At 38.4% G+C, this 24,270-nt stretch overlaps 1 protein-coding gene across 2 annotated transcripts in view; it reads right to left on the reverse strand.

Annotated features, from left to right (window-relative positions):
• The window catches only part of MAP6 (microtubule associated protein 6), a 79,343-nt gene extending 55,479 nt beyond the window's left edge, over positions 1 to 23,864 (reverse strand). The window contains exon 1 of one of the 2 annotated variants that reach the window (XM_074304100.1): positions 22,203 to 23,864. In XM_074304100.1, the coding sequence (XP_074160201.1) occupies positions 22,203 to 23,113 (911 nt within the window). In that variant the 5' untranslated portion in view covers positions 23,114 to 23,864. The remainder of the gene's footprint in view (positions 1 to 22,202) is intronic. The other variant, XM_074304101.1, reaches the window with a different exon arrangement.
• Positions 23,865 to 24,270: the final 406 nt, after the last annotated feature.

The raw sequence follows: 24,270 nt of genomic DNA on the forward strand, positions 1-24,270 counted from the left end.
ACGTCTGACAAATTTCTCTAACATGGCAAACCTGTTTCTTCTGAAAAATGTCAATCATTACATAAATCTTCCTTATTATTCATAATACTCATGTAACTTTAGCATTTGAAAGTTGATAAGATCTCTTTCTTCATCACACATTTGTAAGATAATGTGTGTAAGTACTATCACTTCATAATATTGTAATTCAATAACCTAGGGTTTCATCAGCATGACTGCTCCTTGCCTATGGACTCATGAAATTGCTAAGCAGTCTTCAAGATTGGTTATGATTGAGTGAGCAGAATCAGAAGACTATGTACATAGTTACAACAAGATTAAATGATCAACTGTGATGGATTTGGCTCTTCTCAACAATAATGTGGTGAGTCAAGATGGGATGGAAGACGCCAATCACATCCAGAGAGAGAACTATGGCGACTGTTGAATATGAGTCAAAGCTTAATATTTTCACCTTTTTGTTTGCTTATTTTTTCTTTCTCATGGTTTTTTCTCCCTTTTGGTCTGATTTTTCTTGCACAACATGTCAAATATGAAAATATGTTAAAAGGATTGCACATATTTAACATATATAAGATTGCTTACTGTCTTGGAGACAAGAAAGGTAAAGGGGGAAAAGGGAGAAAAAAAATGAGAACACAAAGTTTTATAAATTGAATGTTGAAAACTATCTTCACATATATTTAGAAAAAATAAAGTCCTAGTTTTAAAAATAGATTATGGGGGCAGCTAGGTGGCGCAGTGGATAGAGCACCAGCCCTGAATTCAGGAGGATCCAAGTTCAAATCTGATCTCAGACACTTAACACTTCCTAGCTGTGTGATCCTGGGCAAGTCACTTAACCCCAGCCTCAGGAGGAAAAAAAATAGATTACGACTGAAAAATCATCACTCTATAGAACTAACCTGGTGATGAGCCTTTCCAAACTTCACTCTCCTGGTTCTTGGACAATAGACCCACTGTCCATCACTGAATCCAGAGCAAGAATTTTTATCCCCATTTAATCTTGCTCCTTCTCTTCCTTCTACAAATATTTGCATCAATTGTAGTTTGCAAACCTTAAAATAATATAGGAATATGAGTTATTGTTATTATTGCTACTATATCAGTTCCCAGGGACTTATAACAATTTTCCCTCATTGATTGTCAGTATCTGCTAACAACTAATACTACACAATGGGGCTTCCAGTGCCGGCATACTCTTCCTTGCCATCAGACACTGGTTTATAACCCATTATCTGTGAATACAAAGAAGGTTCTCACACTGGAATTAGCTTCCATCCCCCCATTTCAGATGTAAAGAAACAAGTGGCCCACTAGATGGTCTCTGAGAGCCCTTTCAGTTCTAAATTCTTTGGTCCTATTTTGGTCTGAGGGGGAGAATCAATATTGTGCAGAATTAGGCAGACGACAAGCTGGGGTCCTCTGGTGTTTAGTCAACTAGGCTGATCTAGCAGACAAGCTAATTTGTCTCTTGGAAGAATCAGAACAGTATTATTTTAGAGTTATGCTTTCTAGGCTATTTGCCTATTTCCTTAATTACTGTTTTGTTGTTTAGTCATTTCAGTCATGTCTAACTCTTCATAAGTTTGGGGTTTTCCTGGCAAAAGCACTAGATTGCTTTGCCATTTCCTTCTCTAGCTTATTTTACAGATGAGGGAATGGAAGCAAACAAGATTATGTGATTTACCCAAAATCACACAGCTACTAAATATCTGAGGTCAAATTTGAACTCGGGAAGATGAGAATTCCTGACTCCAAAGGAGCACTCTGTGCACAATGGCATCACCTAGTGCAGCATTTACTTAATATGGACATTAAATGGGAAAAGGTGGGAATTCTGTAACCAATCTAAGTTCTAATTACAATTTTTCTACTGTGCCCTTGGCCACAACACTTCTCAGGCAAGTCATCTTTCCTCAGTCTGGGCCTGTAATTTTATCTTCAATAAAAAACAATGAATTGGATTAGCAGATCTCTATGGTCCCTTCCAGCTGAGCTATTCTACGGCATTAAATTCTAAGTACAAAGCATCTTTCAGAGCAACTTAAAAACTGACCTAACAAATGACCATCATCTTGTCTTGATGAGACTCCCTGTGCAATGCCAGCTCCCAGAAGAATTACTAGCTGTGTGTTGCTGGGCAAATCAGCTTCTGCTAAAACGGTTTCTGCTGTCTCCTTTGGAAAATGTGGATAGTAATACTCGTGCCCTTTATCTTACAGGAATCTTATGAAGAAAGTGCTTTTTATGTCTTGAAGCATTAAATAAATGTGAATGATCATAATATGACTGGAAAAGTAGATTGGAGCTAGGCTATAGGAGGCCTTGGATACCAGGAAGAATTTGTATAATAATTTTGGGGCAATAAAGATTTCTGAGTCAAGAAAAAAGACGCTCAGACCTTTGCTGTTTGGTTAATATTTCCAGATTGCAGTTTCTTTTTATATTAAATGTAGGGTTTGGACAAAGGTTCTCTCTAGCTGTATAGTTTATGATCCTAGTCTCTGCTCTATTCTACATCTGTAACAACCTAAGGAGAAGCTCCTTAACCTTCTTAAGGTAAGTTGTTTCCTTAAAAGAAAAAAAAAAAAAAAACAGGAATAGTTAATATATATCTTTCATATTTCAGAGGGTTGTTATGAAGAAAATGTATTGAAAATGATAAAACTTAGATAGTGAACTTAGTGACTTACCTCAGTCCACTGTGGGACTCGAAAAATGCACAGTGGTTACAAAGTGTTCAGTTAAAAATATAAGTTGTTTTTGTTATTTCTATTACGTAGAACATGAAATTCTAGAGATGCTATGAAGTAAATTGCAGATTTTTCTGCAACATATGAAAGCTCAGAAAAGTCATAGCAAACATATCCAATTCTTGAAAGGCTATGGAATCTTTCAGCAAAAAAGCAATGAAATTTCTGCCAATTCAGCCCAAAAATCTGGCTCAAGTTCTGGAGATTCTAGGGTAGAAACATCTATATTTTGCATATAGTCAATCTACTTTCTAGAAGGTGGCATCAAAATTTAAAAAAAAAAAAAAAAAGTGATTCAATGGATTTGGATAAATTACTTAATACTCACTTAAAAGGTCATTCCTAATTCCAACCTAGGTCTTATGCCAGCTTGGCTGTTTATCAGCAGAGCGGGTAAACTGCCATTGCTCTCTGAGACTTTTTATTGCTTTTGTAAAATGGGAATGATACTGCTCATTCCAGAGACATAAAGATTCTTAGAGCTGCAAGAAATCTAACAAGTCATTCTAGTCTAACTTCATGATTTTTTAGAGAAGGAAACTAGATCCAAAGAGGTTTGCTCATGTTCTCAACTTTGTACAGTCTTAAATGCAATTAACTTGCAAATCAAAACATCACTCTGCAAATATCATTGCTTTTCTTCAAAAACAAAGGACCAACAACAAGAACAACTCTGTATCTCCTGGCACTTAGGATGGTGCTACTCTCCAAAGTGTTGTGAAGCTCAAACAAAACAATGAATATACAATATGATACAATCATAAGACACTATATTAAAGTTTTTTCTTGAAAGAAAAAACTTTAATCTTTCAAGAGTCACTTCAGGCAGGAATGCTATGCTTTTGTAGATATGAACTGATAGGCAGAAAATCCAAATTCTATATACAATAAAAGTTGGCATATTGCCAACAGAGCTTAGACTTCCCAGATGGCTGCTAATCTAAAAATGCAAATTAGAAAAAAAAATTATATATACATTTTTATGTTTGTTTCTCCAGGGTGAAAATGCTTGTTCCTGAGGGACTTGGATCCTATGGTTAATATAACACATGATAGGCACCATGATTTGTGTATATTTGTGTGTATAATATAAACAACAATTCTTGGTTTTTAATCTATTTGTGTGTATATAGTAGACAGAAAAATGATACAAGCAAGAACACTCTCAAGGTCTCTCTTAAGAATTTGGAATTTATTGTGCATGGGAGACACTGACCCAGCATGGTGTGCTTTCATCAGAGATGGTGATGTGCTCTGTAAGTAAAACAGAACTGAAGTAATCCAAAAGAAATATGGGATATGCAGATTTGGGAAATCTACCCCAAGTGTTCACATAGATAATTTTTACCTGACCTGTGTAGAGAATTCCAAGTTGATATTAGTCTGATTAGCCACGGTCGGACACACCATAACTTGTCTCTAATATAGTGATGTCATTTTTGAGTTCTCTTTGAGAACAAAGGACAACAAATAATCAACATATACATATATATACAAATATATGTATACGCACACGTCTCCAAGTCCAGTGTTCTTTCCCCTATACCAGATCTGTTATTCAAGTCTTAAATTTATACCAGAATGCCCATTATGTATTGTATTATATATGTATATATAACAAGATATTCTAATTCTTGAACATAATATATATATATATACACACAAATATATGCATGAAATATACATACATTATACATACATATATATACATATATATATACATATATATATATATATATATATATATATATATATATATATATATATATATATATATATATATATATATATATATATATAAATACAAATTTAAGATTTGAGAATACTAAGTCCGGTATATATTGTATAGTAGGAAGAAAAATACAATGTACACTGTAGGTACTTAATAAATGTTCATGGGGTTTTTTATTTTGTTTTTTGAACTGAATAGAATGAAGGGAATGGTTTTAAGAAAACCTGGGAAATTGATGCATATATGAATGATGCAAAATGAAGTAAGCAGAATCAGAAGAACATTTTATACATTAACAGCAATAGTGTAAAACTAATCAACTTTGAAAATCTTAGTTCTATATATAGGAAAAGAACAATGATATTTTGGTCATGACCCTCTATTCTAGTTGGAAAGTTTGTAGTTTGCTTTCATCCTAGTGGCTACCTGATTTAAAAACAAAACAAAACAAAACAAAAAACTCCTATGTTTTAAACTTCTCTGTTTCTCTCAATTCTATAACCATATTGAAACAAACTAAAATTAAATTACCTTTGACACATATGATCAGACACAACGTTTCCAACAACCTGGCCATTCTTTACTGACAAAACTAAGTATGTTATATTTAGTAAGGAAGTAAACTTTGGTCATACCGATTGCTAGTGCCAAAGCTCCTGGCTACTGAGGAGAATAATAGTCTTGGCCAAATACTTTCAGATACCTAAGAATCTCTGATTAGCAGAGTATTAAAGAGAACAGAGCTTTAGTTCAGTACCTTCAAGTTAAAGATTAGAAACCAAGACCTGGAGAGATTTAATGACTTCACCCAAAATACTACAGATACTGGGAAACAGAATTGGGATTTGGACATGACTCCAAATGGAGGACAATTTTCACTGACCAGTACTTGAGAGGCCTAAACCTTGTGCGAAGAAAGCACTTTGTAAAACATAAAGTTGCACATATGCTCCTAGGAGCATAGAATCATGGATTTTGAGCTGAAAGAGCTTTTTGAAAGTAATCAAGTCTTCCATGAACTGATGCTGAGTGAAATGAGCAGGACCAGGAGATCATTATACACTTCAACAACAATACCATATGATGATCAATTCTGATGGACATGGATATCTTCGACAAAGAGAAGATCCAATTCAGTTCAAATTGATGAATGATGGACAGAATCAGCTACACTCAGAGAAGGAACACTGGGAAATGAATATGGACTACTTGAATTTTTGTTTTTCTTTCCAGGTTATTTTTACCTTCTGAATCCAATTCTTCCTGTGCAACAAGAAATTCGGTTCTGCACACATATATTGTATCTAAGATATGCTTAAACATGTTTAACATGTATAAGACTGCCTGCCATCTAGAGGAGAGGGTGGAGGGAGAGAAGGGAAAAGTGGAACAGAAGTGAGTGCAAGGGAGAATGTTGTAAAAATTACCCATGCATATGTTCTGACAGTAAAAAGCTATAATTAATTATTTAAATAAACAAATAAATAAATAGTAATCAAGTCTGATTCAAACTAGTTCCACTTGTGCAGTGATGAAGAGAGCCATCTACACCCAGAGAGAGAACCATGGAAAAGAAAAGGGGAAGGGATGGGGGAAGGAGGTAAAAATTTGCAGCAAAAAGTTATGCAAGGGTCAATGTTGGAAAAATTGCCCATGCATATGCTTTGTAAATAAAAAGTTTTAATAAAAATTTTTTTTAAAAAGAAAGTAATCAAGTCCTGCTCCTCATTTTACAAATGAAGAAATTGTTGCTTAGTGTTGAGGAGTAACTTGTGTAGGGTCATAGAATAAGTGTCTGAAAAAGGATTTGAACTCAGGTCTGCCTCCAAATCCAGATCTCTTTTCATTACACTATGCTGCCTCTCTTAAATGAGAATGCAACAGCACTAAGATAAGTAAGGCAGGCTAACAATTTTGCTCTGTGCTCTAAATGAAAGAAATGGTTGCTAAACAAAATGCATTTAAGCATTTATTATATATGCTGAACACTGCACAAAAACTGGAAACAAAAGAGGTTATACAGAAATACAGCCCTTGCTCTCGGGGTTTGCAATTTATTTCAGATAACACATATATACTGGTTGATAAAACAAATTTGAGAACATGAGGTATGCAAAATATTGTGAGACTAATGAAATAGAGGTCAGTCTGGGCTTTGTGAAGGGAAAGGAGGGTAGAAGTGTAGGGATCAAAGAGGTTTCATGAATGATGTAGTAGTTGTTCCAGTTAATGAACATCATTTATATTAAAGTTTAATCTTGCAATTAAATTTTTTTTCATTAAAAAAACATGATTTCTAATTATAAACATAACTTTCTCAATTGGTTGGTTGTTGTCTGTTCTTTAAGACCAAAATGGTATCACTATGTTGGAATCAAGGTACAATGTGTCCGACTGTGGTTGATGAAACCAGTAAGAGCTCAGAAGGCTCTATCACAGGCCAGGCACACATAGTCCACATGAACATTTGGAGTGGAGACTTCTCTAAATATGCACATCTCGCATTTCTTTTGAGCTACTACAACTCTGCTTTGCTCAGAGAATACAGCATTTGCTTTAACATGGGCATGCCATGCATCTTCAATGTCACACAATCTATTCCAAAGTTCTATAGAGAGACCTTAAGAGTGTCCTAATGTTGCTTCTTCTGAGCTCCATGTGAATGCTTGCTTTGGTTGAGTTTTCTCTAAAAGTTTTAAAGACATATGTGTTTTGGCATTCAAACAACATGGTCAGCACTTCGGTTTCAAAACATATCCTTTCTATCTTGTAAGGTGATCTTCAGAATCTTCCTAAGACATATTCTGTTTCCTGGCTAGATTTCACAGGCATGTAACAATGAAGTCAGCACAATGGCTCTGTGAATGCTCAATCTGGTAGGCAGCTTAATACCTCTTCTCTTTCACACTTGCCTTTGGAGCCTCTCAACAATAAGCTAACTCTGGCAATGTATACACCAACCTCATCATTTATGTGTATATCCCTGGAAAGTACACTACTAAGATAAGTGAACTTATCAACTATTCAAAATCTCCCCATTTCTAAAACCAATGCCATGGATGGCAGGTGCTAGCTAATGGACCACCTTCGTTTCCTTGCTTGTCGGGCCAAAATTGTCAGACAGCAAACATCATATTGAATGAGATGAGGTGAGATCTTTCAAGACAGTTGTGAAAATCGAGTAAGGCTTCATCTACTTCAGAGTTCGAGTAGGCCTGAAGGACTCTGAAGGGCATTGCCTTCCCCTCCTATGACATCTCCCTATTTCATCCAAATATGGGCAACTATGTACTTATTGGTCAAGTTCAATTTCATGGGTAGATCTCGCGTTTAGAATGTAAGACTCTCAGCCAATGAGGATGAGGGTCAGTGGTGGGAGGGGGCGTTTTGCGTTAGGGATTAAAGGTGCTGTCCTGTCCACAGGAGGCGCTTCCTCTCTTCGATAGTCTACTCGAAGAGTGGGACGCCCTTCTCGCGAGAATGTACAATAAACTTTGCTTTTCTCTAGAGCTCTCTCCAGCTTTTTTATTAAATGGTGTTCCCTCACCATTTCCGTACCACACAATATCAACTATTCTTTAACCCTTTCTAAAGCCACATTAGTTCTCAGATAAATGACTGAGTTCCAGGGAAAGGATCAGCCTAGTAAAGAGGACTCTATGATAAGAATCTTAGCAACTCTGCCTAGAGATAAATTCCCCTCCAATCCTAGCCCCACGATTGTTTCAGGATAATCTATTTCCTTTACTTTTATAGAAATGGATAATGGAGGCATCCTGGATAACCTCCTCTTGCCAAAATTTTACTCAGCTTTTGTGAGAGCAGTGGGAGTAAAATCAACCCCAGGAAAGGAAGTGAATCACATTCGAAACTCTTCATTGGAAATTCAACTAGAGAGAAACTGGCTTCAATCTGAGGTATATGGTCAATGGTTTCAGTATTGATTGGTGATGATCTGTTGAGAACACTTGAAAATGTTCAACCCTTCTCTTCTGGCTCATGTCTTTATCATAACATCAGTGTGTCTGCATCATCTGAGTATTTGAGATGCACCATCTATCTTCAGGGCATCATAAAAGCACTTTGGATTAATACTATCAGATTAAAACTGACTATCTTCTTACTGAGCTAAGAATCCTGTGCCTGTTTAAGATTTGCTTGTACTTTGTTTTTGATGGAATTATATGATGCCTTCTTAGAGACAAATAAACTATGTTGCAGGTAAATTCTGTGGAGTTCTAGATTTTTGCTTATCAGCTTCTGAATTTCCTCACCATTTTTATCAAACCAATCTTGATAATTTGAAAGTCCTGGCCCAGATAAGCAAATGCAGTGCTTTACAACAAATCTCTGAAAGCAGCCCACTCCTTTTCTGCTTCCCTACTGCCAACCCTATGTTGGCTGATCTTTCACTCTAAATTAGAAGTGAATTTTTTGTACACAAAGAACTCTAATTTGTTGACGTTAAATACTCAAGTAGCTGTTTTGCCTTGGAGCCATCTCTTTGGTTAAATTTGACTATTTAGATTGGAGAGGATAAGTCTAGCACTAGTTCAGCACTCTGCCATATAGTGAAAAAGGTAGCTCTCTTCTCTCTCTCTCTCCTCTTGTTGAGGGCGGTAGCCCCTTGGTATTCCTTGTTTTGATCTACAACTTCCTTTGGGACTTGGACTTTTGATACAAGAGCTGGTCAAACTAGTTTGGGCTTGTACCCAGCCCCCACTGGATCTGAGCTGGCCTTGGATAAAGCCCGCCAAAAATCTGACCTTCTAGGAATTAACCTGAGCTCCGCCCATTACTTCTTCAAGCAGATAAAAAGAGCAAAGCTAGAACCATCTTTGGTTCAGAGATTTGAAAGATGCCAGCTAAGATGCTTGCATCAGAGATTCTCTATCCCCACCGCTTTCGGTGTGTATCTTCCTCTATCTAATGCCTTTTACTAACCAGACCTTAACCTTGCTTCCAAACCCTGCAATAAACATCTTTTACACATGTAGGTTTTCGGGCCTGTAAATTCATTTACAGGGGACTCTCGCCACCACTAGACCTGATTTAACTTTGTATCCTTGCGCTGAATCCTAAGGGGGTTGCAGGGAAGCTCCATGTGACTCCCTGTACCCCGAATCCTGCCATTAGACCTCACTTAATCCTATTGAGGTATATACCTCATTATTAGGTATTTATCTCATGATTTGGTTCAAGTTACCTCATCATTTTGAGATTCCCTATTACCTCATCACTCTCTCTCTCTCTCTCACTATATATATATATATATATATATATATATATATATATATATATATATATATATACACATATATACACATATATATTTCCTCTTTCTTGAGATATATATACATAATTCTCTCTATATAGTATATGTATGTATATATGTACATATACATATGTCTGTATATATGTATATGTGTATTTACCAAAGAAAAAAATGGCAAAATCTTCCAGTATCCTTGCTAAGAAAACCCTACGCTTCATGAAGTCATGGACATGACTAGATGACTGGATAACAACATGCCTATATGTATATATGTAAATCTATCTATCTACCTATGTATAGCCCATCTCCTCTTTTACCTAGAGTTATTTTTTGTAACAAAGAATGAGAGAAAAACCCCAAAAAGAATTGGTAAAATTAACCAAATTAATTTAATCAATTCATTAATCAAATGACAATCAATAAGCGTGTATCAAGTACCTACTCTGTGCCAGGCACTGTGCTAATAGTAGATAACATTTTCTACATCCATAGAACCTGAGCTTTGCAAAGCAGGAAGGAGGTACATTTTTCTCTTCTCATATTTTCCTCACTTTTAGTCATTAAAATCATATAGGATTCAGTTTTGTCAGCAGTTTGTTCCTTTCTATTTACCTTGCTATAATTAATGTGAGTGCTTTCACCCCCATTTCTGCCTTTGTTCTTAGCTTTTTGATCTCTATATAGCATTTGACACCTTCTATTATCTTCTTCTTCTGAATTCTCTCCTTCTCCAAGTCTTTGGGATACTGCTCTTTTCTGGTTCTCTTGCTAACTGTCTGACTCCTACTCACCTATCCCCTACCCCAATACCCAAGCCACTGGCTTCTCTCTTCCCTCTAATATTACCTTCCATTTACTCTGTATGTATCTTGTATTTTACATAGTTGTTTGCATGTTGTCTTCCCCATTAGAATGTTGACTTCAAGAAAACACTGTACATAGCAATGATAAGATTACATGATGATCAACTCTAATGGATGTGGCTCTTTTCAACAATGAGATAATTCAGGTCAATCCCAATAGACTTGAGGAGAGATCCATCTGTATCCAGAAAGAGGACTATGGGGATTGAATATGGATCACTTTTTGTGTAGTTTGCTTGCTTTTTTTCCTTTCTTTTTTTTCCCTTTTTGATTTTTCTTATGCAGCATGATCAATATAGAAATATGTTTAAAAGAATTTCACATGTTTAACATATATTGGATTACTTGCTGTCTAGGGGTAGGAGAGAAGGTCAGGAGTAAAATCTGCAACACAATGTTTTGCAAGGGTGAATGTTAAAAATTATTTTTACATATTTTGAAAATAAAAAGCTATTCTTTAAAAATGTGAGGTTATTGAGAGCAGGGACATGTCTTTGCCTACCTTTGTATCTGTAGCACTTCCACATTTTATATATATTTATATCTTTCCATACTTTTCTGTGTTCTTCATATTCATTATTATGTTTCTAGAATATTTATGTACCTGCTATGTTATTTTAATGGACTTTTTCTGAAATTCATAAGGCATCACAGAATCTTAAAAGTCTCAAAAGGTAGATGCTACCTCAGGGTCGCAAAAAGATCACAGTTACAGTATCCCTAACATGTGGCCATCCTACCTTCAGTCGCTTCCTTTTACCCCTGACAAATTAATTTTCTTTATGGATGGAGATAGGCATATCACTAATTACATGGCCCTAAAATATCCAGTGGCTCCCTATTGCAGAATGTTAGAAATCTAAAAGGCCTTATAAATCATTTTATAGATGAGGCTGAGAAAGGTGAAGAAATTTATTCAAAGTCATGTACCTGTTAAGCAGCAGAGCTAGAACTCAAACTCCAGCCTTCTAATTCCAAGCTCAGTATTCCTTCACTTATAACATGATCATTCCTTGTCGCCATGTGTTTATAACCTGTTTGCTTGCCATTCAAAATACTTCACACTAACTGATCTTTTCAGCCTCATCAGCCTCATGTAAATCCATGCATTTTACACTTCATCCCAACAGGACAGAGGTACCCTGGACTTATGTATTTGGTCCATGATCCTTTTATCTACTTTTCTATTAAACTGAATAGCCCCTAACATCCCTATTCTGACACAAGTCCTCCTTGGCCTGGATAGTTAACATGTATGGGCTCCCTTTCTTAGAGCCCAAACAAGATCCTGGAAACCAAAGAAGATGATGGAACAAAAACTTATGTTTTTGTATTCTTTTTATGTGATTGAGTATTCTACCAGTGGTCTGAATGCTATCAATAAAAACCTTAAGATGGAAGAGACCATGTACTTTGAAATCCCAGACAAAAATAATGGGAGATCTCTCCATTTAGGAGACTGTGAGTGCAGGAAATGTGTCATATCTAGCCTTTGTATCTCCTTCAGCCCTAGCATACACAGGGCACATCAAACCATAGATTTAATAGACATTTGCTGAATTGTAGCACTTCAATCAATTGATCAACATTTAAGTACCTCCTATGTGCCAAGAACTGTGCTAAGTGCCAAGCATACAAAAAAGCAGCAAAAGACAAGTCTCTGACCTTGAAAAGCTCACAATTTAATGGGGAAGAGAATAAGCAAATATGTATAAACAAGCTATATTAGGGATAAATAGGAAATACTTAACAGAGGGAAAGCATTAGAATTAAGAAGGTTGGGAAAGGCTTCCAGTAGAAGGTAGGATTTTAGTTGGCACTTAAAAGAAAATCAAGGAAGCCAGTAGACAGATGAAAAGAGCACACTAGTCATGCTGACCTGAGATATAGAGAGTCTTCTAAAGACCAGTAAGACTGGTCTACTAAAGACCAGTAAGGAGGTCAGTGTCATTGGATCAAAGAGTATGTAATGGGGAATGAGGTATAAGGAGTTTGGAAAGGTAGAAAGGTTGAGTTCTGAAGGACTTTGAATGACAAAAAGACTTAATTCTGGGGGTGATAGGGATCCAAGACTTTTCTCAAATTCCTCATCTATTTCCTTTCTGTCTAGGTAGTCTTTAGCACTATATTTAAATCTGCTTCTGTGGCTCTCTACCTAAATTACCCTTTCCACCATGCCTCCCTCTTTCTTTCCCTAAATCTCACTGAGAACCATCTCCAATCATCCTGATTTTTTATATGGACCCAGATAGCTCTGGAGGCTCTTGCACAGCCCTTCTTCACTTAAATCCAATTCACCTGCATATCATGGCGTCACCTCCTTGATGTCACGGTTCTTTATGAGAATGAACAAACAACAGATCTTACTTGAGGGACAATAAGTGATCTTCTCATCAATCCCACTCAATCTATATCTAACCTCTGGGACAAAAAGAACAAGTCATTAGACACATAAATCATTTGGTCCAACACCTAAATGTACATCAATTATATCCTTTAGGCTCATCTACAAAATAAAAATAATGGCTCCAAAATAATTTAAAGAGTACAGTCAATACTGAGGCATGGAGAAAATATCGAGCCCTCAGAGGGTACTTAATGTTTATTGATTGACTCCCACAAAACCTATAGAGAAGAAGGAGAGTGATGATTATTCTCATTATCATCTCCAGGCTTCCCCAAACTCAACTGAAATCCCAACTTCTGCAAGAAGTGTTTTCTCCTTTCTTCCTGACATTACCCCTAATTTTTCATATATATTTGCTTGCATCTTCTCTCTGTACCCCTCTCCTACATCCCTGACCCTAAATTAAAATGTGAGTTTTTTGAAAGCAAGGAATACTTTTAGCCTTTTTTTTTTTTTTTAAAAATCATTATATCTGCCTTATGCATCAGATAATAAGCCCCCAAAACTGAAGTGATTAAGATATGTTTACAAAGCTAAAATTATTCTATATAGACAATCAAGACATATTAACACATTGGGTATGCCTAAGAATACATATCTCATTCTCTGGAGATCACTTCTCTAACAGGACATAGGGAGATTATGCATTATCATCAGTCTTTTAAAGTCATGATTGCTTTGGTCAGAGTTCTGAGGTCCTTCAAAGTTGTTTCCTTCATATTTTTATTATGGTCATAATATAAATTCTCATTTTTCTCAAAATATTCTGTACCAGTTCATATAAGTCTTTCCACATTTTTGTGAAATTGTCATATTCTCTATTTCTGACCATGAAATTCCATTATATTTATATACCACAATAAATTCAGCTATTCCTCAATTGATGGACACCTATTTTGTTTCTAGTTTGGGGGGGATTTTTTTATGAAAAAAAAAAAAAAGTTCTGTAATAAATGTTATGGATTCTTAGATCTATCCTTCTCATTCTTGGGGCATATATCCAATAGCAGTATCACTGGAAAAATGTACGGTTTACGAAAATTTGGGGGTATAGCTCCAAGTTATTTTTCAGAAAGGTTGAATCATTGACAGCTCAATTGACTGTATGTTGCTATGCTCATCTTCCCATTATACTTCCAAATTTTTTCATTTTCCCCTTTTGTCATCTATGCCAATATGATAAATGTGAGGTGAAATCTCAGAGTTATTTTAATTTACATTGATTTTAGTCTTAGTAACTTGAAGCATTTTATATAGTTTACATGTTGATAGCTTACTGTTTTCAGTCAATTTAGCCATGTCCAACTCCTTGTACTATATTGTCCATGGGATTTTCTTGGCAAAGATACCAAAGTGGTTTGCCATTTCCTTCTCCAGTGGCTTAGATTGAGATAAAAAAGATTAAATGACTTATCACAGTAACATATCTATTTGTGTGTGAGATCACATTTGAACTCAGGTCTTCCTATTCCAGGCCCAGAACTTTCTCCACTGAATCACCTAGCTGCCTCCTGTTGGTAGCTCATATTTTTTCATTTGAGACTTCCCTATTTCTATTTAATTACTTATCTTTTTACAAATGAACCTTACTCTTATATAGTTGCATCAATTCTTTATATATATAGGATATTAAACCTTTATTATAGAAATTGGCTGTGAAGATTTTCCCCCTATTATTTGTTTCCCTTATCATTCTAACTGCATTTTTTTGCTTGTGCAGAAACTTGACTTTATATAATTGAAATTTTATGAACAAGAGATTCATTTTTTTTATGATCATTTTTATTCCTTGTTTAGAGGGGGAATTCTCCCCCATCACAGTTGTGAAAGGTAACTACTTTCTCTAATTTTAATTTTATTTACCTTTTAACTTTAGATCACATGCTAATTTGCTTACTGTGTATTGTGGTATATCTTACTCTAAGCTCATTTTCTGCCAAACGATTTTCTACTTTTCTCAGTTTTTGTCAGATTGGAAGTACTCATTTCAGTAATAAGTATTCCTTTTTTTCCCCCCTGAGGCAATTGGGGTTAAGTGACTTGCCCAGGGAAACATTGCTAGGAAGTGTTAATTATCTAAGACTAGATTTGAACTCAGATCCTCCTGAATTCAGGGCTGGTGCTCTATCTACTGCACTACCTGCCTCCCCCAGTAGTAAGTATTAGATTTACTGAACATAGTGTTATTATATTCAGTTTCTTCTGAGTCTTACCCTACTTTGTTTCATTGATTAACTTTTTAATCAATACCAAGTAGTTTTGATGAGCACTGATTTGTCACATAGTTTGAAATTTGGTACTGCTAAACACCTTCATTCCCACTCCCCCCACCCCATTTCCCTTGAGATGCTTGAACTTTTATTTCTTCAGTTTGTTTTTTTTCTACTAACTGAAGACCTAAAATCATTTCACTACACCATATTGTCACAACCTTTCCATCTTTTGAAAATAAGCTTAAGTGTTAATATCTCTGTAAAGCCTTCAATGATCCTGGAAGTTAATTGTGATCTTTCCCTCAAGTGAATACAGAAAACTTTTACTTTTCCTATGTCTTTATTCTTTTCTAAATTGTATTGTATTTCCTGATCTACATGGTTTATCACCTTTAGCAGATTAAAAAATCCATAGCAGAGGCTCTGTTTTTTAAAAATATATATATTACTATTTATCTGAGTACTGAGCACAGTGTAAAATATGTAAAAATAGGCACTTAATACAAAATGGTTGAATGCTTTTGAAAGTGAAAGAGTAGAATTTCTATAAAAATTGAATATAGATAACTACTTTTAACTTAACATTAAAATTGTTAGTAGGAGGGATATCAAGGGAAGGAGAAAAATATTAAGTTTTATCAATATTTCCACACAACTCAATGCAAAACCACAGAGCTAGCTAGCTGACCCTCCAATGCTTTCCTTTCCAGCCAAACAATTAAAACTAGAAATTTGGGAGAAATACCAGAACTATCTCAGGACTGCAGACAAAAAAAGAGGGGAAGGCTAGGCAGAAGGATGATTAGATTTGGAGTCAAGTTGGGTTTGAATCCTAATCTACCTGCAGGACTTGGCAAATCATGTAACCTCGGGGCTTCAGTTTTCTCATTCACAAAAGGAAAGTATTAGATGAGATCATCTCCATTGTCTTTCCCATAGACATATCTAATAGTGCCAGGTTAAACCGTCTAAATTTTGAAAGGGCATATTTCAAAGAGATCAGAGCAAGGACAGATGGGAAAATTGGCCATGGACAAAAAATTCCACTGGAAAACTTGACAAAGAGGTATCAGGAGTTCTCAAGAAGGAAATACCAATGATCCAAATACAAATGCTTCTGTTGAGAAAGAAAAAGGAGAGCTAAGATATATTCTAAAGATGAAAACAAGGATAGATTAACTGTGAGTTGAAAATGAAATCCTGAAAGGATGTTAGTAGTTTTAATAAGCTAGTAGTAGTAATAAATGCTAAAAAATGAGATCCAAGAGATCTTTTGTTTCTTAGCTTGGAGAAGTTTGTGTTTCTTAGCTTGCTTCTATGTTTTCTCTATCAAAAATGATGACCAACAGATTTGAAAATTATAGAACAAAAATGATTAAAAAGGAATTTGGAAACCTAAAGTAGATGAAGAATTGCTCAGAGTTCGATTAATCACTCTCAAGGGACCAGGTCTAGACAAACAGAAAGAACAGGTAGGAATGATTACTGAGCAATTTCTCAAAAAAGAAAATGGGTTCTTCAGTAGCCCATGGATCTTCAGTTTTTAACAAAATTCTAAAATAAATCATTAAAGGAATAGTTTGTGAATGAATGATTGTGAAGGGATGCTACTGACATCTGGAATTCAGGCAGATGTTTTCTAAAGTGTCTTCTGATATCATTATGAGCCAAATTAAGAGAGGTAATCTAGTTCACAGCACAGTTATATAGATCTAGATCTGTCTGAAAGATTGAAACCAAAGAACACTGATTGATTGGTAAAAATCTAGAAAGAAGCAATTTCTAAAATAGTTCCTAATGAGGTACCCTAAGGATCTCTGTCTTTGTGCAGACTACAAACTCAATATAAATCAACTGTTTGACATGGCAGTTAAAAAAAAAGCTAATGCATCATTAGATGACATGAATAGAAGCATCATGTCCAGAATGAAGGAAATAATAGCTTCAATGTCATCTGTCTTAGCCAGACCATATCTGGAGCATTGTCTTGACTTCTAGGATCACATTTTAAAAAGACATTGATAGCTACTATATATGAGAGGGAAAATGAGATAGAGAACTAGATGATGAAGAGAATCTGAAACACCATTCAAGTATACATTGATTATTCAGCTTAGGAAAAAGAAATTTTAAGGGGAGCACATGATTCAATACAACTATCATTTAAATCCCTACCATCAACAATGAACCATGCTAGATCTAGGTACATGTGTAACTGTGTATGCGTTTGTGGGTATGTGTATATATATATATATATACACATATACACAATAAACTTCCTGAAAAATGCTTAGGTTCTAACAGCATTTTTCAAACATTTAAAGGGCTAGTGATTACAGCTGGTATTACACTTGTTTTGTTTATTCTCATTGGACAGAATTAGGAGCAATGAACAGAAATCTCAGAGATTGATTCCAATTCAATATAAGAAAAAACTTCCTAATAGATCCAAGTGGATTGGGTCACCTCAGAAATAATAGGTTCCTGATTACTGGAAGTCTTGAAGTGGAGCCTGAATAACCACTTCACAAGATGTTAGCTTGAAAAGGCCCTTAGAGAACATCTAGTCTAGAACTCTTTATTTTACAAACTAAGAAACTACAGAATAGAATAGAAGAAAACTAATGTGAGGTCCAAATTAAAGTCAGAACATGGCTTTGAACCCAAGCCAATGTTTTTTCCACTGAATCTATATTATCAAAAGGTCTCCTGTTTGGGTAGAAGTTGGACTAATCAATTTAATAATAATTCTCTAATTCTATGAAAAGAAAAGAGGAAAATAACTGTTTTCTTTCCTGTTGTCCATATCAAATATGACTTTTACCTGACACTAAACATGGGGCTTTTCCCCTTTCCCCAGCCTTCCTGGGATAGCCCTAGAGTATTATACTCAACATTCCTTTTTTCAAATATCCATGTCACTTTCTTCCTTCCTGAAATTCTCTCTCCTTGGTTGATAGAATCTGTCTCCCAGAGCATCAGCTGCCTTCTGCCATGAAAGGTTTCTCCCATTAGCATTCCTATGGGAAGCACCTGCTACCCTCATTCATCCCTATTAACTTACTGCAAGGGCAGAGAGGTTGATTGGAAGGGTAATTTTACTTCTCCCTCCCCTACCTCCCTTGACAGAGCATTGTTCCTTCACCCAATGACAAATTGATGTCCTAAACAAGTGTGTCTGCTAAATCTGTTACAAAAGTCTGCCCAGTAAAATGCAACTTTTAAGATTATAAACAATGACAGACTTGACAGTGTCACAGTTCATTGCATTAATTCAACATTGTGTGTCAACTCAAAATCACACTTCAGATAGCACTTGATGGCAAAATCCTATGATGATATGAGAAGTTTGCTAAATAGGGGTCTCTCAAAATCTTCATGTTATTAATAATGTATTTCTATTTCTAGAATAACTACATTTCCCTAGTAAAGATAACTTATTATCATTTATGACTTTAATCTGGATATGAAACTACAGATGTATTAAAATGGTAAATTATGTGAGCTTTTTCTGTGTAAGTGAACTATTAACATTAATATCATGCAGCAGATGCCATCTTTAAAGCCCATGGGATTAACTAATTAGTCATTGTGCCCTGAACACATTGTGATTTACTCTGAAAGGGATAAGGAATAATAAATCAAATTGTCATTGAAGTGGGACCAATATGGCCTCTCAAATCCATTTGAAACAGATGAGGGATATATTTGAATCAGAGAAATGCCTAGAAAACACAAGAGGGCAAAAAGTATGAAACAAACTGAGGGCACTGAGAAATCAATGTTTCAGGGTAGATCATTTCCAGTTGTTTTTTCCCTCTATAATGTATCCAATTTCTTCGTAACTGCTTTTTTCCACAGTATATAGTTGTTAGTCAACCTTCCTTCTGAATAAAAAAAAATGTTAAGTTTCATATCAACTGTTATATCCTTTAATTGTCCATTAAAGAAATGAAACCCTATCCAATATGCTTCTTGGATCATCAAGGTCATTAAAAATTTCCTCCATATTTAAATGGGTCAATTCATTAACTTGCTAAAAACCAATCATCTGTGTAATAAATTTGCATATAAAAAGATATTTTAAAATGATGAATAATATGGATGTTGATAGCTCTAAAATCACTTCTCATCAACCCTCATTACTATATGCAAGAATATTTGTAAAACATTTTCCTATGTACATAAACACATATATAACAAGATAATGCAATAGATTAAAATACATGAAGCTAAATTTCTAAATGATTGTAGACTTTTGGCAACACATAACAAACCTGTAGTCTTCCTTGTTGAATTGCCATGAGAAAGAGGCAGGTGGCTATAGCCCTCAATGTAGGACTTAGGGCCATACACTAGACACCTTGTCTAATTATTCATTGTACACATTTGGATTCTCCAGAGACCTTAAGCCTAGTATTTCATATTCAGTTTCTCCAGAATAACCTAAAGCACAATCTATTTACTCATTAGCTTGGAATTAAAGTTCAAAGTAAGAGTGGGAAAAAAGCATGGTAGAAAAGGCCAGAAGGATGGTGAGAGCATGGAATGAATAGCCAGAGAAAGGGGTTATTAAAAATGTGGGGAACAGAGCATTTACTTGAAAATTTTGATGTAATGAGGACAGGGTTATTCTGATATGTTCAAATAAATAGCAGTAAATAATAAGATAAATGAAGAGCATTTATTAAATGTTTGTTATGTACCAAATCCTGTACTATGTACAGAAAAATGCAAATGCAAAATTAAGATTATACCTTTCTTTAATTAATTTATGTTCTAATAGGAGTGGTGGTGGTCAGGGAAGAGAATTTGACTCTTGGAAATGATAGCAAAATGGTGAAAGAAGGATGACTCTTGGGTGAGAACTTTTGGTCGAAATAGGTAAGTTAGGAAGAGTTCAATGACTCCCTTTTCTCCCAGGACAGAAAGGTACCAGTCTAGGCGATAAGGAAATGGAAGAGAACATGAAGGAAAGGGAAGGTGAAAGCAGCAATAGAGAAAGAAGGCCATAGGTTTGAAGTGGAAATGAGGGAAGGAGTAGTTGAGGCAGCTTGGAGAGAAAAAGCAAAGGTGCTTAGAAAAGAGGTGTGATGATGGGTAACAAGAAGAGATGACATTATTTGTTGTTTGTCTTTCATCCTCCAAGAGAACCATGACATCAGGAAGATTTCATGACATCTGAGTGAAGCGGATTTAAGTGAGGGAGAACTGTGCAAAGTCACCTGCCTCACTTTCTCCTTTCAGAGTCAACTTGGTCCAGTGACAAGATATAGATCAGGATAGTTGGAAATGGCTCTAGATGCAGTGGGAATCCTGGGCCTTTTTGAACATAGATCTTTCCCAGATCTCAGAGACAATGCTCATTCAAGGATTAAGCCTAAATAAAAATGAGGCAAAGAATGGCCTCTTTTACCTAGTCAAAAAAAAAAAAATAATAATTAATCTGAGGGGGCAAGATCCTTAGGGTTTCTGGCCAAAACAGAAATAATTGCTATTTATACTCACTCTGATCCATCAGAATCCAAACAATGACCAACTGCTAGGACCAAGTATTGATCAATCAATGAGAGCCATAGTGATGTGGGTTTAAGGCATGATCGATTAAAAAAAAGAAATCTAGTTAGAAAACTCTAGTATGTCTTGCTAAGTTTAAACAATTAAAATTTAAATTCATTTGGGCAAAGCACTTCCTTCCCCATAAAGGTGTGATTAACTAGGCAAATAGAGGGAAACAAGGGAAGGAAGGGAGAGAGGGAAGGAGGGAAGAAAGGGAAAGAAGGAATGGAAGAAGGGAGGGAGGGAGAGCAAGAAGGATGGGAAGAAGGGGAGAAAAGGATGGAGGGAGAGAGAGGGGGGAGGAAGGAAGAAAAGGAGGGAATGGGAGGGACAGAGAAAAGGGAAGGGAAGGGAGGAAGGGAAGAATGGGAAGTTTAGAGGGGAGGGAGAAGAGGGAACTGTCTTGCCAATTGGACTGGTCAGCTGTATCCCCAGTGGGGTGGCTACTGCTACTTGCAGTTTTCAAAGCTTTGGAAAGATGTCACAACATTCAAGTGAATTGGATTTATGAGAGAGGCCTGTGCAAAGTCATCAACCTCACTCTGTCCTCCACAGTCATCTGGCTCCAGTGGAAAGATATAGACCAGGACGACTGGAGATGGCCCTGGATGCAATGGGAGCCCTTGGCAATTTTTTTTTTCCTTATGATGAAAGGATGAAGGATAGATTAAAAGGAGAATGTGAATAGAGAACAAGAGGATGACAACAGTACTGGGATGTCAAAGTTGTCAAAAGTATAGGAAAATGTTATGTGAAAATGGGGCTCTAGGAAGAAGGATGAGAGGGGATAACTCACACAAAGGTTGGTGGGTAGCAATTAACCATCAGGATAGAGAAGGGAGCACTAATGAGAAGAGACAACGGTAAGACTAAGTGGACCTTGAAAAGAGTAAGGGTGGAGAGGAATGATGTGGGTGAAGCCAAATATGGAAGGAGAAGAGCAGGTTGAAGAGAAGGTATTGTAGTTTTGGAGGGGCAGAGCCAGATTTGGGTGGGGTCATGGACAGCAAGTAGTTAGCCAAGTATCATTTATTAAGCTCCTTCTAAGTTTCGAACTCGGTGCTAAGCTCTGCGGTCGGAAGGGAGGGTGGGGTGGGGTGGGGGGGTGGAGACCGGGACTATCCCGGAAAGTAGCCCCCGAGGAGGGAAGAGTTACAGCCACAGGGCGGAGTCTAACTCCACGTCTAGAGCCGGAGGAGAAGTTAGAGGTTACCTAACAGTTACCTAGTCCCACCCCTCCATTTTACACCTGGGGAAACTAAGGTCCCGGGAGTTGGAGTAATTGGTGCAAGGTCATGGAAAGAGTAAGAGGCGGAGATGAAATAGGGCACCGGATGCTGTGGCACTAGCGGCGCCTCTCCCTCCTTCTTCCCTCATCTTCCCTAGCTCTGCCTCACCTGTACGAGCTGCTCACAGCGCTCGCCACCTCCTCGCGGATCTGCCGATTGAGGGCGTCGGCCGCCGCCCTCCCTTTGCCGCCTCCGGCCTCGGGGGGCTGCTGCTCGAACCCCTGCAGCCCCTGGCCCTCTGCCCGCCGCAGCATCCACGCGGGCCCCGCCTTCTTGCGCACCTCCCACCAGTCTGGTCCGGACGCCTTCCCAGCCGCGGGCTCTCTTCCTCCTCCTCCGCCCCCCTCCTCATCTCCTGGAGCTTGAGCCTGGGCAGGAGCCTCGGCGGACTTCCGCTCCTGGCTCTGCTGCCGCCGCCGCCGACGTTCCTCGGCCTTGGGCGGGCCCAGGGAGGCCGAGGCCGGGGCGGGCAGCGACTGCGGCGGGGGCGGCGGGGCCGCCTTGGGGATCCAGGGGTGGTCCCCGCGCCGGGGCAACGGCCACGCCCGGAAATCCTTCTGGTACTGGGTTTCCTTCTCGAAGGGCGTGTCTGAGGGTTGGTACTCGCTCCGCGGCTTGCAGCTAGGCTCGGGTCGTTGAACCTTCCACGCCCGATAGTCCTGCCGCATCACTGAGTCCGCCGCGCCCAGGCCGTGGCTCGGACCCGGGCCGGCGGCTGCCTTGGCCTGGGCCTGGGCACTGGGAGGCCCAGGCTCCCGCTCCCCGCTGGGCCCTGTTGCCCGGGCAACAGCATCCAGGTCGCCTGGGGCCGGCTGCGTTTCTATGGCAACAGAGCGCGCCGAGGGGGGAGCATGCTGCGGCTGCGCCGCCGGGGGCTGCTGCGGTTGCGGCGGGGCACCCGGGTGGTCTGTGGCCTCCGAGTACTTGGTGAAGACCAGGGGTACCGCGATGTCCGCCTTATCCAGCTGGTTCCAGAAGCGAGCGATGCAGCAGGCACGGGTGATGCACGGCCAAGCCATGATGCTTGTGTTCAAGGACCCTTCCTCGTGCCTGCCTTTTCTCTTCCCACCTAAGCGAGCTAAGCTGCACGATCTTGCTCCTTTGAAGGAGCTAGCCTCCTGCTCCTGCCTGTGCTGCCCCTTGCTCACTCACTACCCGCTAAGTTTTTATTTATTGAAAAGCACTCACCCACCCTATTTAACCAGACCCAAGGTTCGAGGTCAGTGCTGTTCTTTGGGATGAAAAAGTCTGCAAGTGTGCAACCTGCCCTGCAAGGGTGCAAATTCTGCTTTGCAAAAAAAGGCTGCAATTGCAGTACAAAGGTGCAAGATCTTCTCCCGGGCTCGCCTCTCCCGTCAGCCCTGAGTAGAACCCATAGAGGATACTGCAGCCTTAAGCCATGCTGCAGAGACGGGCGGGGCTGTCTGTCAGTCTGCAGGGCTCAGGGAGGGGTGACAGACTCCGGACTTCTCGGTTTTCCCGCCCTATGCGGTGCGGTTCTCCAGTTCCTGCTCCCCACTCTCCGCTCCCCGCTCCCCGCTCCCCGCTCCCCGCTTGGGCTACTTAGCTCTTCCCGGCTGGTAAGGCCAGGAGAGAGGACAGCGTGACCTGCCCAGAGGCGATCATCTGCCGGGAACCCGGAGCATCGCTGAAGCTGCTGTCACTGCCGCTGCCGCCGCTGCTACTGCTGCAGGGGAAGCGACCCCACCCACTATCAGCAAGGAGGAAAAAAAGTCCACACCAGGAAAGATGCTGAGGGAGAGAGCTTTGCGGAGAAATCACCTGCTTTCGTCAGCGCGCAGCGTCTGTGAGCTCGTCTCCCTCTCCCCTCCCTTCCTCCCCTTTGTAACTCCTTCCTTCTCAGCTGGGAACCAGGCCTTGGAGCAGCTGCTCTTCTCTGAAAGGATGCAGAAGGGAAAGAAACGGTTAAAGTGGCTGACCCTTTTCAAAGGTCTTCCCCCTCCCCAACCCATCCCAGGCAGTTAAGCCGCGCCCTGAAAACACCAAATCCCCTCTTGGGAATTCAATTTGATGCAAATCATAAATGTTTATTACCACCTTCTGTGTGTCCAGTTCGGTGAGAAACACACAGTAGGCTGACGAGGTAAACACAATTGTGGGATGGGAAAGATGATTGATTGCATGTTTTTATTACAGATAGGGAGAAGAGAAATTT

The sequence above is a fragment of the Sminthopsis crassicaudata genome, chromosome 3 (genome assembly GCF_048593235.1).
Source record: "Sminthopsis crassicaudata isolate SCR6 chromosome 3, ASM4859323v1, whole genome shotgun sequence".
NCBI lineage: Eukaryota > Metazoa > Chordata > Mammalia > Dasyuromorphia > Dasyuridae > Sminthopsis > Sminthopsis crassicaudata.